This window comes from Zonotrichia leucophrys, chromosome 23 (assembly GCF_028769735.1).
Source record: "Zonotrichia leucophrys gambelii isolate GWCS_2022_RI chromosome 23, RI_Zleu_2.0, whole genome shotgun sequence".
In the NCBI taxonomy this organism is placed as follows: domain Eukaryota; kingdom Metazoa; phylum Chordata; class Aves; order Passeriformes; family Passerellidae; genus Zonotrichia; species Zonotrichia leucophrys.
Genome location: NC_088192.1, coordinates 2,168,850 through 2,196,479, shown reverse-complemented (window position 1 = coordinate 2,196,479; position 27,630 = coordinate 2,168,850). Strand labels below are relative to the sequence as shown.

At 60.6% G+C, this 27,630-nt stretch overlaps 1 protein-coding gene across 8 annotated transcripts in view; it reads right to left on the bottom strand.

Moving 5' to 3' along the window:
• Positions 1–21,053, bottom strand: part of ADGRB2 (adhesion G protein-coupled receptor B2) — a 38,560-nt gene extending 17,507 nt beyond the window's left edge. For 3 of the 8 annotated variants that reach the window (XM_064731748.1, XM_064731752.1, XM_064731751.1), the window contains exons 1-5: positions 20,920–21,053; positions 13,407–14,205; positions 6,804–6,887; positions 4,856–5,020; positions 575–742 (exon numbers count right to left, since the gene is read on the bottom strand). In XM_064731748.1, coding sequence (XP_064587818.1) covers positions 575–742; positions 4,856–5,020; positions 6,804–6,887; positions 13,407–14,190 — 1,201 coding nt within the window. In that variant the 5' untranslated portion in view covers positions 14,191–14,205; positions 20,920–21,053. Of the gene's footprint in view, positions 1–574; positions 743–3,372; positions 3,538–4,855; positions 5,021–6,803; positions 6,888–13,406; positions 14,206–16,316; positions 18,574–19,696; positions 19,716–20,919 lie in introns of those variants that run through there. The other 5 variants (XM_064731753.1, XM_064731755.1, XM_064731756.1 and 2 more) reach the window with 4 other exon arrangements.
• Positions 21,054–27,630: the final 6,577 nt, after the last annotated feature.

Sequence of the window (27,630 nt, the reverse complement as noted above, 5' to 3'; positions counted from 1 at the left end):
CTGTTCCCCTGTCCCCATCTGTGTTCCTGTTCCCCTGTTCCTGTCCTCCTCTCCGTGTCCCGTGGTGACATTGCATCCTGGAGGTGGCATTGCTGTCCCCCTGTCCCTGTCCCCATCACGGTCCTGGAGGTGGTGGCATTGCTGTCCCCCTGTCCGCCTCCCTGTTCCCCTGTCCTCCTCTCCGTGTCCCTGTTCCCCTGTCCGTGTCCCTGTCCTCCTCTCCATGTCCCTGTCCCCATCTGTGTTCCTGTTCCCCTGACCCTGTCCTCCTCTCCGTGTCCCTGTCCCCATCTGTGTCCTCCCTGCTGTCCCTGCCCTTTGTGTCCCTGACCCTGTCTCCTGTCCCATGTCCCTGTTCCCCTGTCCGTGTCCCTGTTCCCTGTCCGTGTCCCTGTCCCCATCTGTGTCCCTGTTCCCCTGACCCTGTCCTCCTCTCCGTGTCCCTGTCCCCATCTGTGTCCCTGTTCCCTGTCCATGTCCCTGTCCCCTGTCCGTGTCCCTGTCCCCTGTCCGTGTCCCGTGCCGGGTGCGCGGTGCCGTCCCCCCGTTCCCCCCCCGGCGCGCGGGGCCTTACTGGGACAGGTGGGGTTGGAGCACTCCCGGGCGTCGGCGTGGGCCCCCCGGCACTCGGCCCAGCCCTGGGGGGCCGCCACGCTGCACCTGCGCGTCCGCTGCTGGGTGCCGTTGGCGCAGGTGACGGAGCAGCGGCTCCAGGCGCCCCACGGCAGCCACTGCCCTTCCACTGCGGGGACAAGGAGAGCGGCGTCTGTAGCCGCGGTTCTCTTGGCAGAGAAAAGCAACGCACAACTTCCCCAGGATGGTTTTTGGGGTTCACTTTCTCTTCACAGAGAAAAGCAAGGCACAACTTCCCCAGGATGGTTTTTGGGGTTCACTTTCTCTTCACAGAGAAAAGCAAGGCACGACTTCCCCAGGATGTTTACTGCGATTCGATTTCCCCTCACAGAGAAAAGCAAGGGATTCACATTTGTCGCAGACATCTTTTATGAAAAGTCTTTTTTTTTAGGATTTTTCCTCCTGAGAAGCTGGGAGGCCTCAGGAACAAAATGTAAACATTGATTATCTGCTGCTGTGGAATGCAACAGGTGCATCTGGGATTGGCCCATCTTAGATATTTATAATTAATGACCAATCACAGCCCAGCTGCCTCAGACTCTCTGTCCGAGACACAAACCTTTGTTATCATTTCTTCTTTTTCTATTCTTAGCCAGCCTTCTGATGAAATCCTTTCTTCTACTCTTTTAGTATAGTTTTAATGTAATATATATCATAAAATAATAAATCAGCCTTCTGAAACATGGAGTCAGATCCTCGTCTCTTCCCTCATCCTCGGATCCCTGTGAACACGGTCACAGACAATCACAAGATTTTGGGCAGTTGAGTGGAGTTGAGGGCTTGGCAGATTCAGTGTAATACAATGTATTATATAATAGAATAATACAGCATAATAAAGTAATTAATTCGCCTTCTGATATCAGTGGAGTCAGATCCATCATTTCCTGCCTTGCTTTCTGATAGGCGTCAGCTCCCACTGCATACCCAGGCTCACTGGACAACGGGTCCAACCTATGGATGTGCCAGCTCCTGGACAGGCAGTGCTGGCAGTGGGGATTGTCACTGGGACTGTTCCCTGCACTGGCTGGGACACAAGGGACATGCTCAAGGTGGGGACCTTGGTGTCGCTCACACTGAACTTAGCATTTCTGGCAGCCTTGGTATTGCTTCCAACCAAACCCAACGTCTCTGGCATCAGTCTTGACAAATCCAGCAGCTCTGGCATTGCTTTCCACCAAATCCAGCAGCCCTGGCATCACTTCTAATCAAACTCAGAATCCCTGGCATCGCTTCTGGGCAAATCCAGCATCCCTGACATCACTTCCAAACAAATTCCAGCATCCCTGGCATTGGTTTTTACCAAATCAAGCATCCCTGGCGTTGCTTTTTACCAAATCCAACATCCCTGGCATTGCTTCCAACCAAACCCAGCATCCCTGGCATTGCTTTTTACCAAATCCAGAATCCCTGGCTTTGTTTTTAGCAAATCCAACACCCCTGGCACTGCTTCCAACCAAGTCCAGCATCCTTGTCATCAGTCCTTCCAAATCCAGCAGCCCTGGCATCACTTCCAACCAAACCCAGCATCCCTGGCATCATTCCCTGCCAAGCCCAAGGCTCCAGCAGCATCTCCACAGGACAGCCATGGCCAAAGCTGTGTGCCATGGGTGCCACGTCCCTGTCCCTGAGGGAGCTCCTGCGCTCCCTCCTGCTCCAGCTGTCACACATGGTGTCCCCATAGGGACAACATCTAAGACATGGCATCCCTGCCCATCCCTGCAGAAACCCCACAGCCACCACCACGGCCACTCCTGGCACGCAGGATGAAGGGACAGCTGTGCCACTGCCACCTGTGTGCACTCAGACCCTGCAGCCAACCCCCTTTGTCACCTCCCTGTACCCCACAACGTCCCTGTGCCACCCCAGTGCCCGTCACCGCAGAAACCCCACAGCCACCACCACAGCCACTCCTGGAAGGGACAGCTGTGCCACTGCCACCTGTGTGCACTCAGACCCTGCAGCCAACCCTCTTTGTCACCTCCCTGCACCCCACAATGTCCCTGTGCCACCCCAGTGCCCGTCACCGCAGAAACCCCACAGCCACCACCACAGCCACTCCTGGAAGGGACAGCTGTGCCACTGCCACCTGTGTGCACTCAGACCCTGCAGCCAACTCCCTTTGTCACCTCCCTGTACCCCACAACGTCCCTGTGCCACCCCAGTGCCCGTCACCGCAGAAACCCCACAGCCACCACCACAGCCACTCCTGGAAGGGACAGCTGTGCCACTGCCACTTGAGTGCACTCAGACCCTGCAGCCAACTCCCTTTGTCACCTCCCTGTACCCCACAACGTCCCTGTGCCACCCCAGTGCCCGTCACCGCAGAAACCCCACAGCCACCACCACAGCCACTCCTGGCATGGACCTCATGGACACGGGAGCTCAGCCACCTGTGCCACTGCCACCTGTGTGCACTCAGACCCTGCAGCCAACCCCTTTGTCACCTCCTTGTACCCCACAAAGTCCCTGTGCCACCCCAGTGCCAGGCACAGCAGAGGGCAGGGAAGGAGCCGCCTCCTCTCTGTTCCCTAGCCCATGATGGGATCGTGAGACCCTAACACAGCCAAGAGCACCAAATTTCCTCTTGGATCTCCAGCAGGGACAGAACAGTGCTCTGAGTGTCACAGCACCCGTGGCGGTGCCACCCATCCATGCCAGCACCCTGGCACTGAGCTGGCACCATCTCCTGGCATTCCCAGAGGGAAAAAGGATCATGGGGAGAGGGAGGGAGGTACTGACCGGGGCAGGTCTGGATATTGCAGGGCCTGGCCTGCAGCTGGGGGCCCTCGCAGCCCTTCCCCGGGCGCCGCGGGGCCGCGCAGCGCCGCGTCCTGGTCCTGGCGCCTCGCCCGCACGTCACCGAGCACAGGCTCCACGGGGACCACGGCTCCCACGCGCCAGCAGCTGCAACACAGCACAGCCCGGGGGGGTTGCTGTTTGAGGGTGTCTAGGGAGCAGGATTTGCTGTTTGAGGGTGGTCTGGGAGCAGGATTTGCTGTTTGAGGGTATTCAAGGAGCAAGATTTGGGCGGAGACCTCAGCGATTTTGGAATCAACCTCAGCCATGGCATCTGGCCCTGTGGCCACCTCCCGAATGTCCCCTGATGTCCCCAGGGCTGTCCCTTTGCCACCACAGCCCCTCCAGCCTCTGAGGGGTCCTGGCACTGCAGACCCCTCGTGCCCACCCAGGGCTCAGCCTGGCACAGTTTCCAAATTTCTTATTCCAAATCCCTGAGGTGGCAGCGCTGCTCCAGTCTCTCTTTTGGGGTGCTGGCACTGGCGGCGCACGTCCCCCCAAAGCGACACAGGGGTCACCCCAATCCCTGTCAGCACATCGAGCACCACCTGCCCCTCACATCCACGGGAGCTCAGCACTCCAGGAACATCCTGAAGGATGCTCCTCCTCAAGCTCTGATGTCCTCAGGGTGCCAGGACAGGGCTGCACTCCCCACTACGAACGCTGAATGTCCTGGGGGTGAAAATCCCTTGAAACACCCCAGATTAGGACAGGGCAGTGTGGCTGCCACTGTGGCACCCTGAGGTCCCTCCAGTGTCCCACATGAGACACACGGACACCACCACGGACAGACAGGACATCCTCAGCATCCTGCTGGAGTCACCGAGCAGCTCAGGGGGAACCCCTGGGAATGCCAGGGTCCAAATCCGCCAGGCTCCCACACAAAGCCTCCAGGAGGAGCCCACCAGGAGAGAGGATGGAAAGGAGATCCTGCTGTCACCTGCCTCGAGTCACCGAGCAGCTCAGCCCCCTCGTGCCCCATGTCAGGAGTAACCCCTTGGAATGCCAGGCTCCAAATCCCCCAGGCTCCAGCACAAAGCCTCGGGGACATCCAGGAGGAGCCCACAGCTCACCAGGAGAGAGGATGGAAAGGAATTTCCGAGGCAATCCCTGGCAGCAACATCCCTGACAGGGCACAGGGGTGCAGGGTACCCATTCCAAGAGAGGATGGAGGGATGCCAACAGCACTCAGAGCATCCACAACCACGCCAGGCCACCCTTCTCATCCACCACAGCACCCCGAGGACACCCCAGAAACATCCCAGCAACATCCACAGCACGCCGAGGACATCCAGACACGTCCCAGAAACGCGTTCTCTCTGTCCCCACCCGCCTGCGGGGAGCCGGCAGCACAGCCCCGCGCTGTCCCCGCTGTCCCTGCGGTGTCCCCACGCTGTCCCCGCGCTGTCCTTGGTGTCCCCCGTACCTGGGCAGGTGGCGGTGTTGTTGCAGGTGCGCGTCTCCCGGAGCAGCCCGCTGCACAGCGTCCCGTAGGGAGAGGAGACGCAGGAGCGCGTCCGCACCTGGGAGCCCTGGCCGCACGTCAGCGAGCACACGCTCCACTGCGACCACTCCTCTGCCGCCGGGTCCCCTGGGCGAGACAGCGAGCCTGAGAGCCCGCGGGGCACAGGGGACAGGGGACATGCCAGCAGGGACAGGGAGGTGGCACCGGTGAGAGCAGCAGGGAGGATGACGGGGTGTGGGTGACAGGGGTGACATTGAGGGTGGCACTGAGGTGAGGCTGCAGATGGAGGTGGGGAAGGGATTGGGGCAGGGGGTGGCAGCTGGTGTGAGGGACAGGGTCTGAGCTGGGAGGGGATGGCAGCACAGGCAGGGCGGGCAGGGCGGGCAGGGTGGGCAGTGGGCAGCTGGGACAGGGCGAGCAGGGTAGGCAGTGGGCAGCATGGGCAGGGTGAGTTGGGTGGACAGGGTGGGCAGAATGGGCAGGGTGGTCAGTGGGCAGCACGGGTGGGGTGAGCAGGGTGGGCAGGGTGGGCAGTGGGCAGCACAGGTGGGGTGGGCAGGGAGGGCAGAGTGGTCAGTGGGCGGCAGGGACAGCATAGGCAGGGTGAGTGGTGTGGGCAGGGTGGGCAGTGGGCAGCATGGGCAGCACGGGCAGGGTGAGTTGGGTGGACAGGGTGAGTGGGGTGAGCAGGGTGGGCAGTGGGCAATATGGGTAGCATAGGATGGGCAGGGTGGGCAGCACAGACAGGGTGAGCAGTGGGCAGCATGGACAGGGCAGGGTGGTCAGTGGACAGCTCAGCCATGGTGGGCAGGGTGGGCAGAGTGGTCAATGGGCAGCATGGACAGGGTGGGCAGCATGGGCAGAACAGGCAGGGTGAGCAAGGTGGGAAGGGTGGGCAGAGTGGTCAGTGGGCAGCACGGACAGGGTGGACAGCACAGACAGGGTGGACAGCCTGGGCAGCACTGGCAGGGTGGGCAGAATGGTCAGCAGGCAGCACAAACAGCCTGGGCAGGGTGGTCAGTGGGCAGCCTGGGCAGGGTGGTCAGTGGGCAGCACAGGCAGCACAGACAGGGTGGACAGGGTGGGCAGTGGGCAGCACAAACAGGGTGAGCAGAGTGGGCAGGGTGAGCAGTGGGCAGCACAGACAGGGTGGGCAGTGGGCAGCACGGACAGGGTGGACAGCACAGACAGGGTGGGCAGTGGGCAGCACAAACAGGGTGGACAGCCTGGGCAGCACGGGCAGCCCTCCGCCGCTCCCTCTCCCCACCCCGTCACACGCTGACATTTACAACAACCGGCTCTTATTAAGGTTGATGATGTCTCTGAGGCTCTTGGACAGCCCAGCAGCAGAGCCCATCCGTTTAAATTAAACAGGGATGGATGGGGGAGGGCTCCAGAGGGGACCGTTTGTCCTGCAGACAAGCACAATGTGGGCTCCGCGTCACCCGCGGCGGTGACAACGTGCTGGGGCTGCTCCGTGTCGCAGGAGCAGGACAGGGCCACCCCTGGGGTCACCCAGGAGCTCCCAGTGGGGCAGGAACCCCGTGAGCAGCCGAGTGTGGTGGGAATTCTGCACGTGGAGCAGAGCTGGGGCTCATCCATCTCCCCGCTCGCCTCCGAGCCCTCCGACCATAAATCAGGGAGGCTGGGGAGGGGGGAGCAGCACGTTCAAATTACCCAGATGGATTTGCCAAATAAATACGTTTGAACGAAACAATTAATAGATTTTTTTTTTCCCCTGCTTTTGCTTTACAACCCTCGGAGGAAAGTGCAGAGGAAAAAATATATAAATGGAGCAAATTAAGGCAGTCCGTGGGCAGGGAGCCAAAGGGAGTCGCTCCATCTCTGTCACCCCTGGCCAGGTGCACGAGCCTGGTGTCACCAGTGTCCCCCTGCCTGTCCCTGGTACCTGTCTGGGCCATGTAGACCCCGGGTTCATCCGCTGAGCGTGGCCACTGGGTCTTCACCTTCTGGTTCTCCTCGACTGCATTGCCTAGGGGAGAGAAATGGCCAAAATGAGAGTGGGCAGGGGACAGGGGTGGGGACAGGGATGGGGACAGGCCAGTGCAGGACATTTCAGGGGTGCCTGGCTCCATGCTGACATCCCTGAGAGCAAAACCTGGTGGAGCATCACTGATCATGCTCCCAGCACCCCAAACGTGTCACAGCTACCCCAAAATGTCCCAGCTGGACCCCAGCCCGGGGTGCCACGTCCCTGGTGCAGGCAGGGTGCCAATGTCCCCACAGTGCCAGGCGGAGGTGCTCTCCTGTCCCCACTTATCAGCTCGCTGCAGTGAGGTGGCACAAATTTATGGCTCGGCTCACCAAAAATAACAAGTGATCCATCAAGGGCACTTGGCGTGAAATTAACTGGCGTGTGCGGGGCCCGGTGGGGGACGCGGCTGCAGGCACAGGGGGACACCTCCCTCAGCGTCCCCCACACCCCTGGGACATCTCCCTGTCCTCCAGAGGGACTCCTGTCCCCAAATCTGAGCTCACATGGATTCATCCTAGCTGGATGTGCCATGGGGACAGAGGGACAGCGCCATCGGTGCCACCCCAGGGATGCCACCCCCAAAAATGGTGTGGTCACTGCGCTGCTGTGACAGCCAGGAAAGCAGCAAGGGATGGCACAAGCACTGCCAGACAAACACAGCCATGTCCCCAAGGGATGGAGGGGAGGTGGCATGGGGACAGCTGGCATTGCCAGGGTGCTTTGGGCACGCGGTGGCACCCACTGGGACACAGAGCAGGGACACCAGGCAGGGAGCACAGCCTGCTCTGGCACTGCTTGTGCTGGCAAAAAGCCCCAAATTTATCATGTTTTGCCTTAAATTGGGGTAACCCTTCAGGGCTGGCAGGCACCCTCAGATCCTGTCCTTGGACATCCCACTCCGGAATTCCCGGGGGAATGGGAGACACAGGGGGACACTGAGGGGATGCCCAGGGGGGTCTGTGGGGCTGAACTCCCCATAGGGCCGACCCCCTCTGGGAGCAGCAGAATTACACACAACACAGCAAGAGCCCGGGGAAAGCCATAAATCCCGAGGATATACGAGGGCGTTCTCCCTGGCTGTGTTCGACAGAGACACCAAATTCAATTTCCTTCGGAGAGCACTAAATCCTTGCCTGTCACCACCAGGAGGCTGCAGCCAACCCCAGCAGGGCACCCCAGCCTGCCCAGGGGTCCCCCAGGTGGTGGGGACAAGCATGGGAGGGGATTTTGGGGACATCCAGGGGTGTTTTTTGGGGACATCAAGGTGAATCCCAAGGCTGGTTGTGTCCTTGTCCCAGCAGCACCTCTCTGGGAGTTGGTTTCTGAGCAGGGATGGGTTTGGGGCGAGGAAAACCCAAAATTGGAGGTGCTTGGCCTCAACACAGCAAAAAGAGGGAGTTACAGCTTTGGGGGTCTTTAGAGGGGTCACACCACCTGGATTGTGGAGCAGCAGGGTCGAACAGACCCAAAGTCACCCCACAAACCTCCAGCTCACCCACATGGCTCCAACCTCATCCCTGAACCCCCCTGGGGGAGCGAGGATGACGCGGGAACTGGGCACTGGGGACAGGGCATGAAACACACCCAAAGTCACCCACAAAATCCCCACGTGGCTCCAACCTCATCTCTGAATGCCCAGGGGAGCAGGGATGATGTGGGCACCAGGGGACCCCGGGGTCAGGGCATGAAACACACCCAAAGTCACCCCACAAACTTCCAACACACCCAAATGGCTCCAACCTCATCCCTGACTCCCCCTGGCAGAGCGGGGATGATGTGGGCACCGGGAACCCCAGAGTCAGGGCATGAAACACACCCAAATTCACCCACAAAACTCCCATGTGGCTTCAACCTCATCCCTGACTCCCCCTGGCAGTGGGGATGACTCGAGGTCAGGGCATTGAACACACCTAAAGTCACCCCAAAAACTCCAACTCCCCACCCACATGGCTCCAACCTCATCCCTGAACGCCCCCGGGGGAGCGAGGATGACGCGAGCACTGGGGACCCCGGGGTCAGGGCATCGAACACACCCAAAGTCACCCCACAAAACTCCAACCTCATCCCTGCCTCCCCCTGGCAGTGGGGATGACCCGGGTCAGGGCATCGAACACACCCAAAGTCACCCCACAAACTCCAACACACCCATGGCTCCAACCTCATCCCTGAATGCCCCTGTGGAGAGCGAGGATAGCGGGCACGGGAACCCCAGAGTCAGGGCATGAAACACACCCAAATTCACCCACAAAACTCCCACGTGGCTCCAACCTCATCCCTGACTCCCCCTGGCAGTGGGGATGACTCGAGGTCAGGGCATCGAACACACCCAAAGTCACCCCACAAACTTCCAACCCACCCATGTGGCTCCAACCTCATCCCTGAACCCCCCCGGGGGAGCGAGGATGACGTGAGCACCGGGGACCCCGGGGTCAGGGCAGAACCACAGTCCCAAATCCAACCACCACCCCTGGCAGGGATGACCAGGTCAGCCTCGAACACCAATCACCACAACTCCAACCAGTGCTCAACCTCATCCCTGACTCCCCCTGGCAGAGCGGGGATGACGTGGGCACCGGGCACCCCGGGGTCAGGGCATGAAATACACCCAAATTCACCCACAAAACTCCCACGTGGCTCCAACCTCATCTCTGAGCCCCCCCGGGGGAGCGGGTATGACGTGGGCACCGGGCACCCCGGGGTCAGGGCTGTGGGCAGGCTCTGGGCGGGTGCCAGCCCCGCGTCGCTGCGGCGCAGGAGCCGCTGAGATCAGCGCTGGGCGCCCGCCAAGCCTCGGCTCACAGGCGCCATTCAGCCCCCGGCCCTGCGTGCCACCATCCATCCCCCTCAAAGGGGACCATTCTCCACCCCGGGGGGCTGGGGGGAGGCCAGGTGGGAGCTGGGACCCCCCCCCCAGCTGCATGAAGGGCGCTCTGTGATGCGGCCCCGCGGCTCGGCGCGGTGACACCATCAGTGGTGTGGCACCAGGGGTGGCCGTGGCAGCGCGTCACCCCCGTGGCTCTGGCACTGCAATAACACTGAGCCCCCGGGCGCTCCGGCCTTTAATTGAATGTCAAATGTAATTTGGAGAAGGAGCTGGAGTTTGCGGCCGTGGCAGCCGGAGAGGCGGAATGTGGCACTGAGCCCTGCCAGCTCTGCAGGGACACCCCAGGCCAGCGCCCTGTGCCCGGCTCAGGGTGAATAACCCCGCTGAGCCACCCCTGGGGATGTGCTGGGGCCCCTGGAGGAGCATCCTGCTTCTCCATCCCATCCTGGATCCCCCTTTTTCATCCCATTCTGAATCGCAATTCTCCATCCCATTCTGAATCGCAATTCTCCATCCCATCCTGCATCCCAATCCTCTGTTGTGGATCCCAATTCTTCATTCCATCCTGCATCCCAGTTCTCAATCCCATTCTGGATCCCCCTTCTCCATTGTGGATTCCAACTCCCAATCCCATCCTGGATCCTAATTCTCAATCCTATCCTGCATCCCAATTCTCAATCCCATCATGGATTGCCCCTTCTCCATCGCGGATCCCAGTTCCTAATCTCCACAATGGATCCCAATTCCCAATCTCATCCTGGACCCCCCTTCTCCATCCCATCCTGCATCCCAATTTCCAATCCCATCCTGGATCCCATCATCCTGGATCCTAATTCTCAATCCCATCCTGGATCCCAATTCTCCATCCCATCCTGGATCCCCCTTCTCCATCATGGATCCCAATTCCCAATCTCCATGATCGATCCCAATTCCCAATCCCATCCTGGATCTCCCTTCTTCATGATGATGGATCCCAATTCTCCATCCCATCCTGGATCCCCCTTCTCCATAGTGGATCCCAATTCCCAATCCCATCGTGGATCTGCCTTCTCCATTGTGGATCCCAATTCTCCTACCCGTCCTGGATCCCCGTTCTCCATCCTGGATCCCAATTCCCAATCCCATCCTGGATCTCCTTCTCCATCCAACCACGGATCTCCCTCCTCCACAGGCAGCCCCAGCCACCACAGGTGTCACCCCTCGGGCACAGGGTCAGCCAGGCTGACCTTGGGGCTGGCACCTGACCCCAGCCCTGAGCTCTTAATCACCCACGGGGAGTGGCTTTTATAGGGGGGAAAATAAACCAAAACACGAAAAAAACTCATAAAATGCAATCAGCTCAAGCAGCTCCCCTCGGGATGAGGCGATTTAGAGCCCTGCAGCTGTAAGGGACCGGGGATTTACCGGGGGATCTGCCCATAATGACATTTAGCTCCTGAAATAAATGCTAAAGCCCAATGAAATTATCTCTACACCCACCCCCGGCCCGGCCCCGCCACCTAATCTGCCGGATAAAAACCCCACACAGCCTTGTCGGGGATTTCTCCTGCCCACACATCACCCTGAGGCTGCTGAAGGGAAAACATCTGGCCAGATGTGTCCCAAAATCCCCTCGTCACCTCGCCGGGCTTGGCACCACAGGCATGGGCAGCATCCCAGTGTCGCAGACATGTTTTATGAAAAATCTTTTTTTTTTAGGATTTTTCCTCCTGAGAAGCTGAGAGGCCTCAGGAACAAAATGTAAACATCGATTATCTGTTGCTGTGGAATGCAACAGGTGGATCTGTGATCGGCCCGTTGATAGTAAAAGGTTTTAAAATCATAAAATCCGGGGAATTAGAAAGAAGCTAGACTTGGTGGGGCCCTGGAAAAATGTTAAAAACAGACTCTGAAAATGTTAGGCTTTGTGTTTGCCAGATCGTGTGAAATTTCACCTGCGTAAGCAGTATATGATAAATGATATAATTGTTAGATGTGATTATTGTTTAATAAGTAAATATAATTATTGTTTAATGGTAAGAAGAATCATGAGAAACTCTGTTAGAAGTTTGAGGGGGACCATGAGGAGCTCATGCTTGGATGAAATCTATGTATACAACAGAACAATATAAGTTTAATAATTAACATGAAAGTTATATAATGATAGAATATAAAATGTCGAGGTCAGATTTGGGTTTGTACCCCTGACACCCAGAGCTCTTCAATAAAAGCACCCGCATATAATCATTCTCATGATTATGTGTTTCTGAATGCTAACACCATGTTAGATGCTTCTAATTAATGGCCAATCACAGCCCAGCTGGCTCGGACAGAGAGTCAGAGACAGAACTTTTGTTATCATTCTTTCTTATTCTATTCTTAGCCAGCTTTCTGAAGAAATCCTTTCTTCTATTCTTTTAGTATAGTTTCAATATAATATATATCATAAAATAATATTTCAAGCCTTGTGAAACACGGAGTCAAATCCTCATTTCTTCCCCCAACCTGAGACCCCTGCAAACACCGTCACACCCCAGGGCAAGGCAGATCCTGGGGCCGGCTCCTTTATCCTCAGCCGTTCCCACAATCCCGGAACGAGCAAATGGCCTCATTCCGCCTGGTTAACAGCCCGGCCGTGACATCCTGCCTGGAATAACAAGCGCCCGGGCTGCGGCAGTCAAGGGTAATTTGCCACGGCAAAGGGTCATTTTACCTGCAAATTGTTTTCCGCGTCTCCAGCGGGGCAGAGAGAGTTGGCTCCTGCTCCTGCCCCGTGCCAGGGAGGCGGTGAGTGATGCCAGGGAGCCATGAGGGATGTGCCAGAGCAGCCCTGGCATCAGCCCTGGCATGGTGGGGTCACCGTGGTGTTCCCAGCGATGGCTGGGCCACAGCAAGGGCAGAGCAAGCTGCAACTCCACGGATTTGAACTCATATGGATTCCCTGCTCCATGCTCAGTGTCCCGCTGGAAACTTCCAGCCCTAAGGGAGCACGTTCAGGCAGGATTCATCCATCCTATGGATTCTCCATGCACAGCTCCCTCCTGCCCTGAGGAGTGTGCTCAGGCAGGATTCATCCATCCCATGGATTCCCTGTTCCATGTCCAGGGCTCAGTTGGCACCATCCTGCCCTGGGAGTGGGCTCAGAGAAGATTCATCCATTCCATGGATTCCCTGCTCCATGCCCAGTGCCCCGTTGGCACCATGCTGCGCTGGGAGTGTTCTCAGGCAGGATTCATCCTGTGGATTCCTTGCTCCATGTACAAAACCCTCCTGCCCTGAGGAGTGTGCTCAGGCAGGATTCATCCATCCTGTGAATTCCCTGCTCCATGCACAGTGCCCAGTTGGCACCATCCTGCCCTGGGAGTGTGCTCAGGCAAGATTCATCCACCCCATGGATTCCCTGCTCCATGCCCAGTGCCCCACTGGCACCTCCAGCCCCAGGATCCATCCATTGCACCATACCCAGTTCCCAAATGGCATCCTTCAGCCCCAGGATCCACCCATTGCATCATTCCTTGCCCCATTCCCAGTCCCCATCTTGCACATTCCAGCCCCACAGATCTCACACAAGCAGGACCCATCCCCTGCCCCATTCCCACCCTCCCCATTCCCCGTGTACCCCACACAGGCAGAACCCACCCATTCCACCAGCACTGGCACCACCCAGAGACCCCCACCACCACACAGGGCGCCCATCCCCGCTCCTCACTCACCGTGGGGCACCTCGGGCAGCTCGAGCTCGTTGGCATTGGCGGGATGCAGCTCGGTGGGGCAGCAGTCGGGCGCGGCGGGCACCGGGGTGGGCGTGGGGGGCCGGGTGCCGTTGCGCCGGGGCACCGGGGCGCTCTCGGCCTGGCAGCTGCAGCCGGCGTGGGTGAAGCCGCAGCGGCGGGCACCGGGTGCCTGCAGGCACTCCTCGAGCCAGCGGCACAGCACGCTGCAGGTGAACTGGCTGGAGTTGTTGTTGTTGATGAGCAGCACCTCCACGAAGCGGAACTCCAGCGCCTGCGGCTCCAGCAGCCGCGGGGCCGCCTCGGGCTCGGCCGCCAGGCACAGCTGCACGAAGTTCTTGTCAAAGTGCAGGAAGGTGAAGGGTCCTGTGCCCTCACACAGCTCCAGCTCGGCTTCCTCGTCCTCCTCCTCCTCCTGCTGCTGCTCCGGGTGCTGGGGGGTGGGCGCAGGGCTGGCCTCGCCCCGGGGGTCGCAGGTGTAGTTGGCCAGGTAGTGGTCGAGCGGCAGCACCATGGGCGAGAAGTGGGTGCACACCTGCTCCTCCCGGTTGAAGCGGAGGTAGAGCGAGTACTTGGTGGGGTCGGGGTTCTCCAGGGTCCAGGAGCAGCCCGAGGAGATGGTGGGGAACAGGTCCTTGAGGGAGAAGGAGCCGTAGAGGACGCCGGAGGCCAGGGCGGAGCAGGCGCTGGGAGCCGGGTCGAAGCCCCGCGTGAGCCACAGGACAGACGAAATCACAGCCAGTAAGAGGGGACCAGCAGCGGTCATCCTATGGCATTTGCCCTGCGGACAGACAGATGGACACACAGACAGGGGCTTACCAAGAGGTTTGGGTGCTGGGGAGCTGGGCTGGGGGTCAGCACCCTGCCCTGAGCCTGGGGACAAGTGGGGACATGAACCGGGAGGTGACATGGGGTAACTGGGATGCTGTGTGCGAGCAGCATCCCATGTCCCCTCTTGGTCCCTGTCCCCACATGGTCCCTGTCCCCATCTGCCACCTTGCAGCATTACAGGGGACTCCTTGCAGTGCCAATGAGTGCCCAGGTTGGGGACAGTGCAGCACACAGTGAGTAATTCACCCCAAAACCACCACAGCAGCATCCCAACCCCGCAGGACCCCACTGCAATGATCCCCCCACCCATGGCTCACCCCTGGCCAAGCACAGCCTGGGCATGGAGCCACCAACTTCAGACAGAGCTAGAAAAACCCTTGGAGCTCATCCTGGAGCATGGTGGGGACAGGCTGGCAGCTCGGGGTGACATTCTGGGGGTTCACAGTGACACCCCAGCAGCGTGGTGTCCCCATAGCTATCCTAAGAACCAAGCACTGGGTGAGCAGTCACTGCTCAGCACAGATTTCTTGGATGCCTCTCTGGGAATGCATAGCATGGCCATGAACAGCTTTTTAATACCTCATTAATAAAATAATGCACGCCGTGGCCTTATTAAGCGAGCCCGGAGCGCGGCTCTACAGAGGCCGAGGCCGCCGCGCACGTGGCAGCATCACTCAGCCCGTGCCCGGGGCAAAGGGACAGCCCTGGGGACACCAGGGGACATCCAGGAGGTGGCCACAGGGCCAGATGCCATGGCTGAGGTTGATTCCAAAATCGCTGAGGTCTCCGCCCAGCCGTGTGCTGGGGATGCCGAGCGTTGGCACAGCATAGGGGATGCTCATCCTCACCCTCAAACTGCAAATCCTGCTCCAAAACTGCTCTCAAACAGCAAATCCTGCTCCAGAACCACCCTCAAACTGCAAATCCTGCTCCCCAAACATCCTCAAACTGCAAATCCTGCTCCCTCAAACAGCAAACCCTGCTCCAAAACTGCCCTCAAACACCAGATCCTGCTCCTGAGCCACCCTCAAACACCCAAATTCTGCTCCAAAACACCCTTCAACACCAAATCTTGCTCTCAAACTGCCCTCAAACACCAAACCCTGCTCCCTAAACCTCCTCAAACACCAAACCCTCCTCCCTAAACATCCTCAAACACCAAATCCTGCTCCTCAAACACCCTCAAACAGCACATGCTGCTCCCAAACACCAAATCCTGCTCCGAAACCACACTTAAACAGCAAATCCTGCTCCAAAACCACCTTCAAACACGAAATCCTGCTCCCAAATCGCCCTCAAACACCAAATCCTGCTCCCAAACCACCCTCAAACAGCAAATCCTGTTCCGGAGCCACCCCTGCCCGAGGTGCTGGTACTGGGGCATCCCCGGCTCATCGGGAGGGACACTTGGCCGAGCCTGCAGCTGGAGCCACTCCGGGGACATTAAAGAGCTAAAAATATCCCGATTCTCATGCAACAGGCTGGCGCTGGCTCCGGCAGCACGGAGGGGAGGGCTCGGTGCTGGCGTTCCCCCCTCCAGGGCACGGGGAGAGGGGCTGGGATGGAGCAGAGCCGGCTGGATCTCCCCGATGCAAGCAGGGCTGAAAGAAAACTCCATTTTCCCGGATTAAAACCCTCCGGTTCTTCTGATCTCCAGCCAGAGAAATGCAACAGGAGAGATCCAAAAGCACCGAATTCCAAGTGCAGCCGGAGCGGGGCATCCCCCAACGGTGCTGCTGGAGAACCTGGGGTCCCCCCCGAGAGTCGCAGCCCCCTCGGAGAGCCGCGAGAGGAGGAGGAGGAGGAGGAGGAGGGAGAGGAGGAGGAGGGAGAGGAGGAGGAGGTCAGGCAGGGACACGCTGCCGCTCTGCAGCGAGCTCCCGGGGCTCCCGCAGCCTGGCAGGGACACAAGATGGTGCTTGCTTCCCTCGCCCAGCAGCAGCAGCGAGCAGGGAGGACGCTCCGGCAGCACCATCCATCCATCCATCCATCCATCCATCCATCCATCCATCCATCCATCCATCCACCCATCCTCGGGGATGCACACAGCCCCCTCCTCACCTCTCCAGGCACGCATGATCCAGCTGTTCTGGGATATGCGGAGCTTCCTCCCAGCCCCAAAACCTCCTCCTGGTTGCGGCTGCCTGAGCGGAGCCACGGCCGGGGCTGCACCGGAGCTCGCTCGGCACCAGCCCCGCTCCCTGCCTGCGCCGCAGTGAAAATATTTCACTGATCTGCGAAGGGGCCGAGGAGATTTTTAACATCTGTGCCACGGAGTCACCCGGCTGGAGCTGCCCAGGGGTCACCATCACCCCCAGCCATCAGCACGGCGGGGACACGGAGCCCTGCGGCGTCACCGTCTGCGCTGCCCGGCTCGGGGGAGCCCAGCCCGGCCGCGGTGCCAGGGCACGGCCGCGCTGGCATCACCCCCGCTGCGCCCCGAACCGCCTCGATCCATGCGGGATGAACCCCCTGAACCACCCAGGGACCCCCCCTGCGCCCCGCCGGTGCTCCCTGGGGACAGCGATGTCACCCGGAGCGCGGCGGGCACAGCGATGCCACCCGGAGCGCGGCGGGCACAGCCTGGCACGCTGCAACCCCTTCCATCTGCCTTTGTTGCCGCCCGGGCGCAGGGAAGGGGGTGGGTTTAGAGCTTTAATTAAAGCTTTTAAAGAGCCATCACAGAGCTCTGGGAAAGCGGCCGGGCGGGCGGAAGCGACAGCTCGGGCTCGCCGCTCTCTCTCCATCCCTGCCTCGCATCCCTGCTGGAATTTCGCTCCTGGAAAAGCAGGATCAGAGCGCGGCTCGGCTCTGCCCGGCCACGGCACTGCACTGCTCCCCGTGCACAAACAGGTTGTTTCCCTGAGGATGTTTTGCCTGGATTTTGGCTGGATCCCGGTCCGGCTCCATCATCCCGGCACGGCAGGAGCTCAGATCGTGATCAGGAAAAGCCAGGGACAACCAGCGAGTCCCCAGAAAAGTGATAAATGTGCAGCACCAAAGCATCAATAATCTGAGAAACGATTAAAGGAGATTTGGGGGTGGGGGGATGTGGTTTTTAACCCAATCGTTCTTTTAACAGGCTGTAAAAAATACAAAATCCATGGGGAAAAAAAAAAAAAAGACCTGATCCAGGAAAATTCCTGACATGAGCATGGCTTAGGATAAAGGAGTAAAAAGTGAGGAAGGGCTGGTGCATCCTGGGTGGTTGATCCAGCATGGAACAGCCTCATTTCCCTGCCGAAAGGAACAGGAACGGCAAAGCCATGGGGCTCCATCCCATGGGATGCCATCTGTGCCCACCCAGAGGTGACAGTGACAAACGCAGCGCCACAAATTCCCACCACCCTACAACCCCCGGGATTCAAAGGCATCCAGGGAATCCAAAGCTGCCCCAAAGCTCCTCCTGAGCGCTCCCAGCACTTCCACCAACACATCAGCACCATTCCTGGCAAAAACTACTGCAATCCCCCCAAAAACATGAATCCCTGCTCGGCACATGCTTGCACACGCGTGTGCGCACACAGACACCCAGCGGGCGCAGCGATCTCCCAGCTGCTTCCACCCACCCTGGCACAATTCCCTCAGAATCCAGGAGCACGTTTCCCCTCCCTTCCACGATTCCACGTCTCCCTTGTCCCTCTGGCTCCCCGGCGTGCTGCCACGGCCCCTCCTGGAGCCGGCAGGCTGGCAGCGGTGCCGCGCTGTAATTAATGGTGCCGCTCTGCCAATCCCTGGCGCGGCCTCGCGAGCACTGGCAGGCACAGGCCTCTTTATTTATTTTACTTAACTGCTGTTGGTGAAACTCCACTCCAAAAAGCAAGGCCGGGAGACAGCGCAGAGAAATCTCCGCCGGGATTGGGGATTTGCTGTGCCAGGGAATGGTGGGTGCTGCCTCGCCCTTGGACCTGCACAGCTGGGGGGGTCCCTGGAGGCAAAACCCCCTCAGCTTCAGGGGCTGCAGCAGCCACGGTGCTCCCACAGCCTCTTCCAAGGAGTTTCTTCCACATCTTTGGGATGTGAGCCCCTCTTTTCCATCAGCTCCATTCTGGAGGGCTGGGAGACCCAGGAAGGCTCCAAAGAGGGGTTCTGTTCTCACCCCAAAAGGGGATTTTTTTTATACCCATTATCTCATCCAGATCCATCCCCACCATGATCTTCTGAGGCGCTTCAGGGAGAGAAGGGGCCTGGCTCCATCCTGCTCTTGGAGGACATCAAGAAGGAACTGAGAGGAGCAGCACAGGGGCGACACGGTGGCCCTCGTGAGCAGCGAGGAGCTGAAGAGCTTCTGACATTTGGCAACCAAGCCAGGTGGCTCCAAGCCAGCCTTTTCCCCATTAGAGGACGGGCCCGTGGTAGGAAATGAGTTTGCAGGGCCTCAATCCAAGTTCCCATGGAGAAGCATCCATGTGGAGGCATCACAGCACCGCAGAGCTGGAGCATCATCTTCCTCCAGGAAATGGGGAATCCATCCTGCAGCTCCCATCCCATCTGAAAATCCCCATGGGATGAGGGGGTGTGGCAGCAATGGGGACACCCTGGCTGGTGGAAATCCCATCTGATCCCACAGCGGTGAGCTTGGTGCCAGGGCAGAGCTCTGTACCAGCGGGGAGAGCCGAGCACCCCCGGTGCCATCTCCAGCATGGCAGGGAGCGACTCCAGGCTGAACATTCCACAGCCAAAGGTCCTTGGAGGTGTTGAGAAGAAGCAGAAGGAGCTGGGAAGAGCTGGCAGCGTGTCCCAGCCGGCTCTGGAGCCCCTCTGCCACGCGGCTCCCAGCTGGAGGGCGAGATCCCACTGTGCCCGCTCCGTGCCCGTTTTCTCTCCAGCACAGCCCGAATTTGTAGGATCCTGGCTCCTTGAATTAGAGCTGGGGCCGGTGACAAGGCTTGACAGGCCTGGCAGAGGAGCTGCTGCCAGGCTCCGTGCTCTGGCACAGCAGGGCTGGCACTGCCACACCGCCAGCCCCACATCCAGTGCCACCGTGCCATCACCAAGGAGCCCTGCTGGTAGCGGGGAGCGGACCCTCCCTGCCAGGTGACAGTGACGGTGACAGTGACAACAGCTGCGCCACCCCGCTCCTCCCCATGCGAGCCCACGGAGCCTCCCCACGACCCCCCTCAGCTCAGCACGGCCTTCAAAGCAGGGACAACGCTGTGCCCAAGCCCTGGGGACAACCCCAGTGGCACAGCTCAGAGCCAGCCCCGTGCCACCCGCTCCACGTGCGCCCCGCACTGAACCCCGGGCCCGGCCACCCCGGGGCCACCTCCCCGCGTCACCGGCGGCCCCGGCTGCCAGGCGGCGGCCAGCACAGCCAGCGGTGCCATGACCTAGAAAAGGGAAGGGTTGTTCACACGCCGCGCTGCCGCCAGTCCCCCCCCAGCGCCGGCTGCGCAAAAACCTCCCCCGTCCTCAACAAGTGACACGCGCGGGAGGCGCACCTGGCACCGCTCCGTGCCACCGCTGCCAGGGCTCGCAGGTCCCCCCGGAAAGAGCTGCGGGTCCCCCCAAGCTGCCACCTGCGTGCTGCACGTGCCCGCGGTGCCCACGTGTGCCCTCCCGCACGCCCACGGGCCCCGTGGCACCCCACGCTGGCACCGAACAAAGCCCTGGCGCGCAGGGGAGGGCTGAGAACCCACCCACGAACCAACCCACCCACGACAGAGGCTTCACCCACGCAGCCCCCGGGGCCCTGCCCCAAGGGTGACAAACCCCGCCGGGCACCCACGCTGGCCAGGCTGGCACAATCCACGCGTGTGACCGCAGCGGGGATGCCAGCAGGGAGGCCCGCACCCACGCGTGGCCTTGCTGTGCGACACGCGCCGCGGTTCCACACGTGTGCCAGCGAACACACATGTGCCCACGGACACGCGTGCAGCCCCGCCGCCGTGGGGCGGCCGGAGCCGGGCACGGTTTAACGGGAGGGAGGAAACGGCGCCTCGAGGGGGGCACGGGGGTCCTGAGGGGCACCGGGGAACCGGCAAAGCCGAGGGGAGAACCGGAGAAGCGGCAACCAGCGGGGAGGGGGGAGAGGCAGAGCGGGAGGAGGAGATCGGGAGCCCCGGGAGAACGGGGAACCGGCAGTACCGGGGGAAGGAGCGGCAGCCCCGGGGGAAGGAGCGGCAGCCCCGGGAGAACGGGGGAGCGGCACCCCAAGGGAAGGACCGGCAGTACCGAGGGAAGGACCGGCAGTACCGGGGGAAGGAGCGGCAGTACCGGGGGAAGGAGCGGCAGCCCCGGGCACGCCGCGGCTCTCCGCCAGCCCCGCTGCCGAGCCCTCCGCGCCGCCGCAGCCCCGCGCAACTTCCCGGCAGGGCCGGGGCGGCCTCGGGGACGCCGCTGCCCGCGCCGAGCACCGGGCACGGGGCACCCGCGCGGCCGCAACTCCCGTTCCCGCAGCCCCGCGGCCGCCGGGGCAGCAAAGTTGGGGCGGGAGCCGCGGGGGTCCCCCCGGTGGAACCGGGGCTCTACCAAGCGGCAGCACCGGCCGCCGCAGCCCGCATCGCCGGCGAGCTGCCGCCCCCGCTGCGCCGCGCCGGGGGGGAGCGGAGCCGCCGCACCGGGGAAGAGATGGAGGAGCGGGGGGGGGGGGGGTAGTTCACCGATAACGGGGGGGTGCCGGTGCGCCGGAGAGGGGGGAGATATCAGATTGTGGCCGCCTTACCTGCGCTCCGTTAGCAGCGCGTGTAGCCCCGGCGCGGCGCGGCGAGCAGCGGGCTGGCCATCCCCGAGCGGCGGTGGCGGCGGCGGCGGTGGCGGTGGCAGCCGGTGCCCGGGCGCGCCCGGGGGAGCGCGGCGGCGGCGGCGGCGGCAGCGCGCGGGGCCGGGAGCGGGCGCGGGGCCGGGAGCGGGGCCGGGAGCGGGCGCGCAGCGCGCCGGGCCCCGGTGGCGGCGGCGGCGGCGGCGGATGCGGTGGGGAGGGGAAGGGAGAGGGGGGGGCTGGGGGAGCGGGGGGCGCGGGGGCGGCGGCGGCGCGCGCCGCTCGGGCACTTGCTGCATGCGCCGGGAGCGGGGCGGCGTGCGACACACCGGGCACCGGGTGTGTGACAGCACCGTGTGTGTGACAGCAGCGGGCACCGGGTGTGTGACAGCACCGGGCACCGAGTGTGACAGCACCGGGCACCGAGTGTGACACAGCGGGCACCGGGTGTGTGACAGCACCGTGTGTGTGGCAGCACCGGGTGTGTGGCAGCACCGGGCACGGTGGGGACACCCCCCTGCTCCCTCACGGTCCCCGCTCCGCCGCCCCCTCCGTGTGTGTGCAGGGGGAGGTGACCCCCGGGTTCTGCTCCTGCCGCTGTTGCTGGTGCAGCGCTGGGGGTGCTGGGGTGAGCGGTGCACACGCACACGGGGAGGGTGGCGTGTCCCCAAGCCCCCCACCCCAGCCGTGTCACACGCGTGGAGTGGCACACGGGCACGGGGGAGTTGTGGCTGAGTGTGCACAGCTGGGGGGGTGTGAACGCTCTGCCATGCACAGGCGTGTGCAAAGCACGCGTGGCTCTGTGTGTGTGTATCCCATGTGTGTGTGTGTGTGTGTCCCGTGTGTGTCCCCACATGTGTGCAGGCCTCGGGGAGTTCTGCAGGGATGCTCAGAAACGGGGCTGTCACAACCACAAATGTGACACGCGTGGGGGTGACACGCAGCCTGCCAGACCCCCAGGACCTCAGGGGGCTGCAGAGCTGTGGTTTCACACCCAGAGAGGGAGCACAGGCAGGATAAACTCGAGGATTTGGTGGTCCATGTGCGACTGAGCCACTCCACTGCAGCTGGGATCCTGCTCTGGCTGGCAGGGGATGGGGTGTCAGGGCCACGGAGCCCCGGGCGTGCGGGAGGAGCTCAGCAGGATGCAGCAGGGCCTGGCTGCCACGCTGCGGGAGCAGCGCAGCTGGAAATGCAGCACATTCCCTCTGCTGCCTGTCCACCTCTGCCGGACACATCCTGCCCAGCGCTGCTGCTGCCAGCGCTGCTCTCAGCCCAGGGCTGCTCTCAGCTGTCTCAGCTCACAGCTGTCCCCTGTCCCCTCCATCCAGGCTGGACACCATGGATGGACAGGCCAGGATGCAGCTCTAGCACAACTTGCAGCATTCTGGGGATCTGTGCTCAGCACCAGCTCTGATCCACCCCAGTGCTGCTTCAAGTGTAGGATCTCATCCACCCCAGAGCTTCGTGCAGCTCAGCTCCTTCCCTTCCTGGCATTCCTATGCCAGGGCTGCTCTCGGCTGTCTCAACTCACAGCTGTCCCCTGTCCCCTCCATCCACGCTGGACACCATAGAAAGTCCAGGATGCAGCTCTAGGACAACTGCTCAGCACCAGCTCTGATCCAGCTCGGTGCTGCTTCACGTGCAGGATCTCATCCACCCCAGAGCTCCATGCAGCTCAGCTCCTTCCCTTCCTGGCATTCCCTATTCCCAGTGCTTCCCTGCAGTCTCTGGGTGCCTGACCCAGCGTCCCCAGACAGACACTCGTGCCCTGCAGGTCAAGGCTGGGAGGAAGCAAACCAGCTTTTCAGGCTGGTCTTTATCCCGAGGAGAAAAGCAGCATTAGCTCTGCTGGAGCTGCAGGATATTCCCGGCCCTGCCTCTGTAAATACAGCTCAGCACAGCTCTGTGGATGAACAACCCCAAAATTCACGGCTCCCTGGGCCATTCCCGGCTTCCCATGAGGTGTTTGCTGCCTCAGCCAAGCAGCCCAGTGTGGGTGAGGGAATTGGGGGTGTCCAAAGGGGTCTCCTGGACTGGCTGCCACTGCCCTCTGAGGAGTGCAGGACACGGTGTGGGATTGGTGTGGGATTGACGAAGGATGCAGGATGCAAGGTGGGATTGATGGGGAATGCAGGATTTAATGTGGGATTGATGGGGAATGCAGGATTTAATGTGGGATTGCTGTGGGATGCAGGATTTAATGTGGGATTGCTGTGGGATGCAGGATGCAAGGTGGGATTGGTGGGGGATTGATGTGGGATGCAGGATGCAAGGTGGGATTGATGGGGAATGCAGGATTTAATGTGGGATTGCTGTGGGATGCAGGATGCAAGGTGGGATTGATGGGGAATGCAGGATTTAATGTGGGATTGCTGTGGGATGCAGGATGCAACACGGAATGCACTGCAGAATGCAGCACGAGATGCAATATGGGATGCAGGATGCAATAATGGGTGCAACAGAGGGTGCAGCACAGGTTGTGGTGCAGGATGGATGCGATGCCCATGGGGACACCCCCAAAGCTGTGACACATCCTGGCTGGTGTCACCCTGTCCCACAAGGCCACCACCCCCTGTCCAGCCCAGGAATCATTCCCATCCTCCCATCCCTTCCCTGCCAAGCCCCCTCAGCCCCAGGAGGGCAAAGAGGATCTGGGGGGGCTCCATCTCTGGGGGGGCAGAGCTGTGGGAGCGGGAGGCACCCACTGTTACCAGGACAACTGGGTGCTGCTCTCGGGAGCTGCCTGTGCTGCTGCTGCTGCTGCATCCCTGCAAACCTCCCCCGGCACCGCCGCTGCCACCAAATCCTCATCAGGGGGGTGCTCATCCCTCCCAGCCCCCAGGAACAGCTCGGAAAAGCATCCCCAGGGTGAGGGGTGCGAGCCTTCATCCTCCTCCTCATCACTGAGCTGCTGGGATGTGGGAAAACAGCGATTGGGTCCTGAAGGATTGGGATTGAGGGGCTGGGCTGAGCAGAGCTCCTCGCAGGGTGTAATTAGAGCAGCACCGAGGTGGTGACACCGGGCCTTTCCGGCTCGCTGGCAATCAGAGCCGTCCATTAAGGCCACAACAACCCCGCCAGGCTGTGACACGAAGTGCCCCGGTGCCACCGCTGTCATTAGCGGGGACCGGGCACACCGGGACAGCCGAGCAGGGCAGGGCCTCCCCAGGCACCCGGCGCTGCTGCTGCTGCTTCCAGCGCAGAGCTCTCGTTTCCCCTTCATTTGGCACAGAAATCAGGGCCAGGCAGAGGCACCGAGGTGGCAGCTGCTCTGTGCCCGGTGAGGATTCGGAGAAGAGTTGAGCGCTCCTGGGGATGCTCATCCCGCTCTCTCCGGGCTCCATCCCCAGGGATTGTCTCCCCTGAGCTTGTGGATGTTCAGAAAGGTTCATCAGGAACACCTCGGCTCCAAAAAGGGGGTGAGGAGGGAGGGGATGCGGCCCCCGAGCAGCCGGTAACGACAGGCGCTTGTCGGAATCGCTTCCCGTAAACTCGGCGGGCGAATTGCTCCAGCGGGAAAACAAAACCAGCCGTAAACAGGCGAGTTTGGGGCTGCAGGATAATTTAATCCGCTCTGATGGGAGCCCTGACGGCGATGGAGGGACCTGCTCTGCCCAGGGACCTTCACGAGGAGTTCTCTCCCGCTGGTGTCAAGGGAGAAAAGCCCAGGAAATACGAGCGAGGTGATGAGAAACAAAGGACAAGCCATGGAATAAATTTCGCTTTGTGGTTGTTCCAAACCGTGGGCACAGCCAAAAGCCCTTCCCAAGTGGCTCCAGGGCCTCTGGATGTGTTGGTGTGCCCAGTTTGATGGATTTCAGCTCAGCATTCCCATTTTGGTATTCCCAGGCTCTTCAGGGATGGATCAGGGATGGTCCTTGCCATCTGTGCACAGGGCAGGGCAGCAGGAAGGACAAGCCATGGAATAAATTTCACTTTGTGGTTGTCCCAGACTTCCCAAGCCCTTCCCAAGTGGTTCCAGACCGTGGGCACAGCCAAAATCCTTTCCCAAGTGGCTCCTGGGCCTCTGGATATGTTGCTGTGCCCAGTTTGATGGATTCCAGCTCAGCATTCCCATCTTGGTGTTCCCAGGCTCTTCGTGCAGTCAGGGGTGGATCAGGGCTTGTCCTTGCCCATCGGTGCCAGGTGATGCTGTGCCACAGGACAGGGCACCAGGAAGGGCCAGGCTGGGGAGAGTTTTGGGGAAAATTGGAGAAATTTCAGCTGGATAAGGTGCTGACCTCCCTGCTGGGCCTGTAGGTCAGGGATGGATCAGGGCTGGTCCTTGCCCATCTGTGCCAGGTGATGTTGTGGCACAGGGCAGCAGGAAGGACCTGAGGTGCCAGCCTGGGCACGCTGGGGAGAATTTTGGGGGAAAATTGGAGGAATTTCTGCTGGATAAAGTGCTGACCTGCCTGCTGGGCCTGTAGGACTGAGAGATGAGCACAACACCAGTGGGATTTTCACCTCCTGCTGCTTCCTGGGCGATCCTCTGTGGTCCAGAGCAGCCTGGCAAGGAGCAATGCCACCCTCAGCCCCTTTTACACCGGAGCCATGCCACCCTCAGCCCCTTTTGCAGCGGAGCCATCTCACTGCCCAGCCCGATCACGCCTGCATTCGAGCAGCAGAAGCTGGAGGAACTTTGCATAAATATTCATGGCGATTAATAAACATGAGGGCTGCAGAAAGCCCGGCTGCAGCGGCTGCTCAGCCTGCCAGCAAGGAGCTCAACCCCCGAGACCCGATGGGTTTTTGCACAGCAGGAAAAACCCAGAGGTTGGATGTTGGGAAAGCGCTCAGCCACGTCCTTTGTCACCTTGTTAAGGAGGAGGTGGCATCTCCCCAAGGGGCTGGAGATGGAGAGGACCTAAATGGGGACACTGGGAGGCAAGGGAAGGTGTCCTGGTCACCTTTGTGACAACCCCACGGAGACAGCAGCCAGGCCAAATCCCCTTTGGGTGTGGATCTGGAATAGCCCCAGGGGGAACATTCAGGGCCAGCTTTGAGCAGTGCCAACCCTGCACAAAGCCATGGCAGTGGGGACAGGGACAGCACTGGTGACAGCCCCACAGAGATACAGGAACAGCAGCCAGGCCCAGTCCCCTTTTAGGTGTGGATCTGGAATAGCCCCAAACCCCCTGTGGCACCATTCAGGGCCAGCTTTGAGCAGTGCCAATCTTGAAAAGCCATGGCAGTGGGGACAGGGACATGCCCAGCACTGGTGACAGCCCCACAGAGGCACAGGGACAGCAGACAGGCCAAATCCCCTTTGGGTGTGGATCTGGAATAGCCCCAGAGGGAACATTCAGGGCCAGCTTTGAGCGGTGACAATCCTGCACAAAGCCATGGCAGTGGGGACAGGGACAGCACTGGTGACAGCCCCACGGAGGCACAGGGACAGCAGACAGGCCCAGAGGCCCAGTCCCCTTTTAGGTGTGGATCTGGAATAGCCCCAAACCCCTGTGGCACCAGAGGGGAACATTCAGGGCCAGCTTTGAGCAGTGCCAATCTTGAAAAGCCATGGCAGTGGGGACAGGGGTGTGCCCAGCACTGGTGACAGCCCCACAGAGGCACAGGGACAGCAGACAGGCCAAATCCCCTTTGGGTGTGGATCTGGAATAGCCCCAGGGGGAACATTCAGGGCCAGCTTTGAGCAGTGCCAATCCTGCACAAAGCCATGGCAGTGGGGACAGGGACAGCACTGGTGACAGCCCCACGGAGGCACAGGGACAGCAGACAGGCCAAATCCCCTTTGGATGTGGCTGCACCAGGATGGTGGATCTGGAATAGCCCCAAACTCTACATGGCACCAGGGGGGACATTCAGGGCCAGATTTGAGCGGTGACAATCCTGCACAAAGCCATGGCAGTGGCGACAGGGACGTGCCCACCACTGGTGACAGCTGGCACTGAGGCTGTGGTGCCAGCACTCCCTACCCCAGGGGGATGGATCCAGGTATTCCCACCTCCTGCGGGGGAAACTGAGGCACAGGGACCGCGGCAGGTGGCAGAGGCAGCGCTCCGAGCCAGGTGACGCGCGGTGACACCTGCGGCACGCCGCCTTTGTCACTCCGCCAGCAACCCGGGGCACAAACAAGTGCCTGACATTTCCACACCGCCGCCAGGCCCTGGGATTAAAGCAGAACATAATTAGCAAATTAATCAGCAGACAATAGCCGGGGATCTGAGGCTGCCGAGCTGTCACCGGCTCCGCACGGAGCTGACCCCGGCCATGTTCGGGGCGATGGCCACGACTTGATGTCCCCATGTCCCTTCCCTTGGATTTTCCCATCGGGGCAGGGGTTAACCGGGATTCCCTGTCCCGTCAGGAGCCTGGGGATGAATTTCCAAAGGGCAGCACCTCGGTGAGGCTCAGAGAGAACAAGAGGAGCAAAGGGGAATTTGCATTCCGCTTATTAGACACCCTGCAAATACGGGCGGGCCTCGTTCAAACACATTTGGGTGATAAAATGATATTGACTCTGAGTAATTAAAAATCATTTCCATATTCAAATACGCCCTGATTGAGGAGAAATAGCTTGCCTTTAATTGCCTGGAGGGGGAGAGGAGCAACTTTCGGAGCGTGCAGCCCCGGTAAATTCAGCTCCGCTTGGCAGCGTGCGAATGGCCCGGGGAGGAGGAGGAGGAGGGAGGAGGAGGAAGAGGAGGAGGA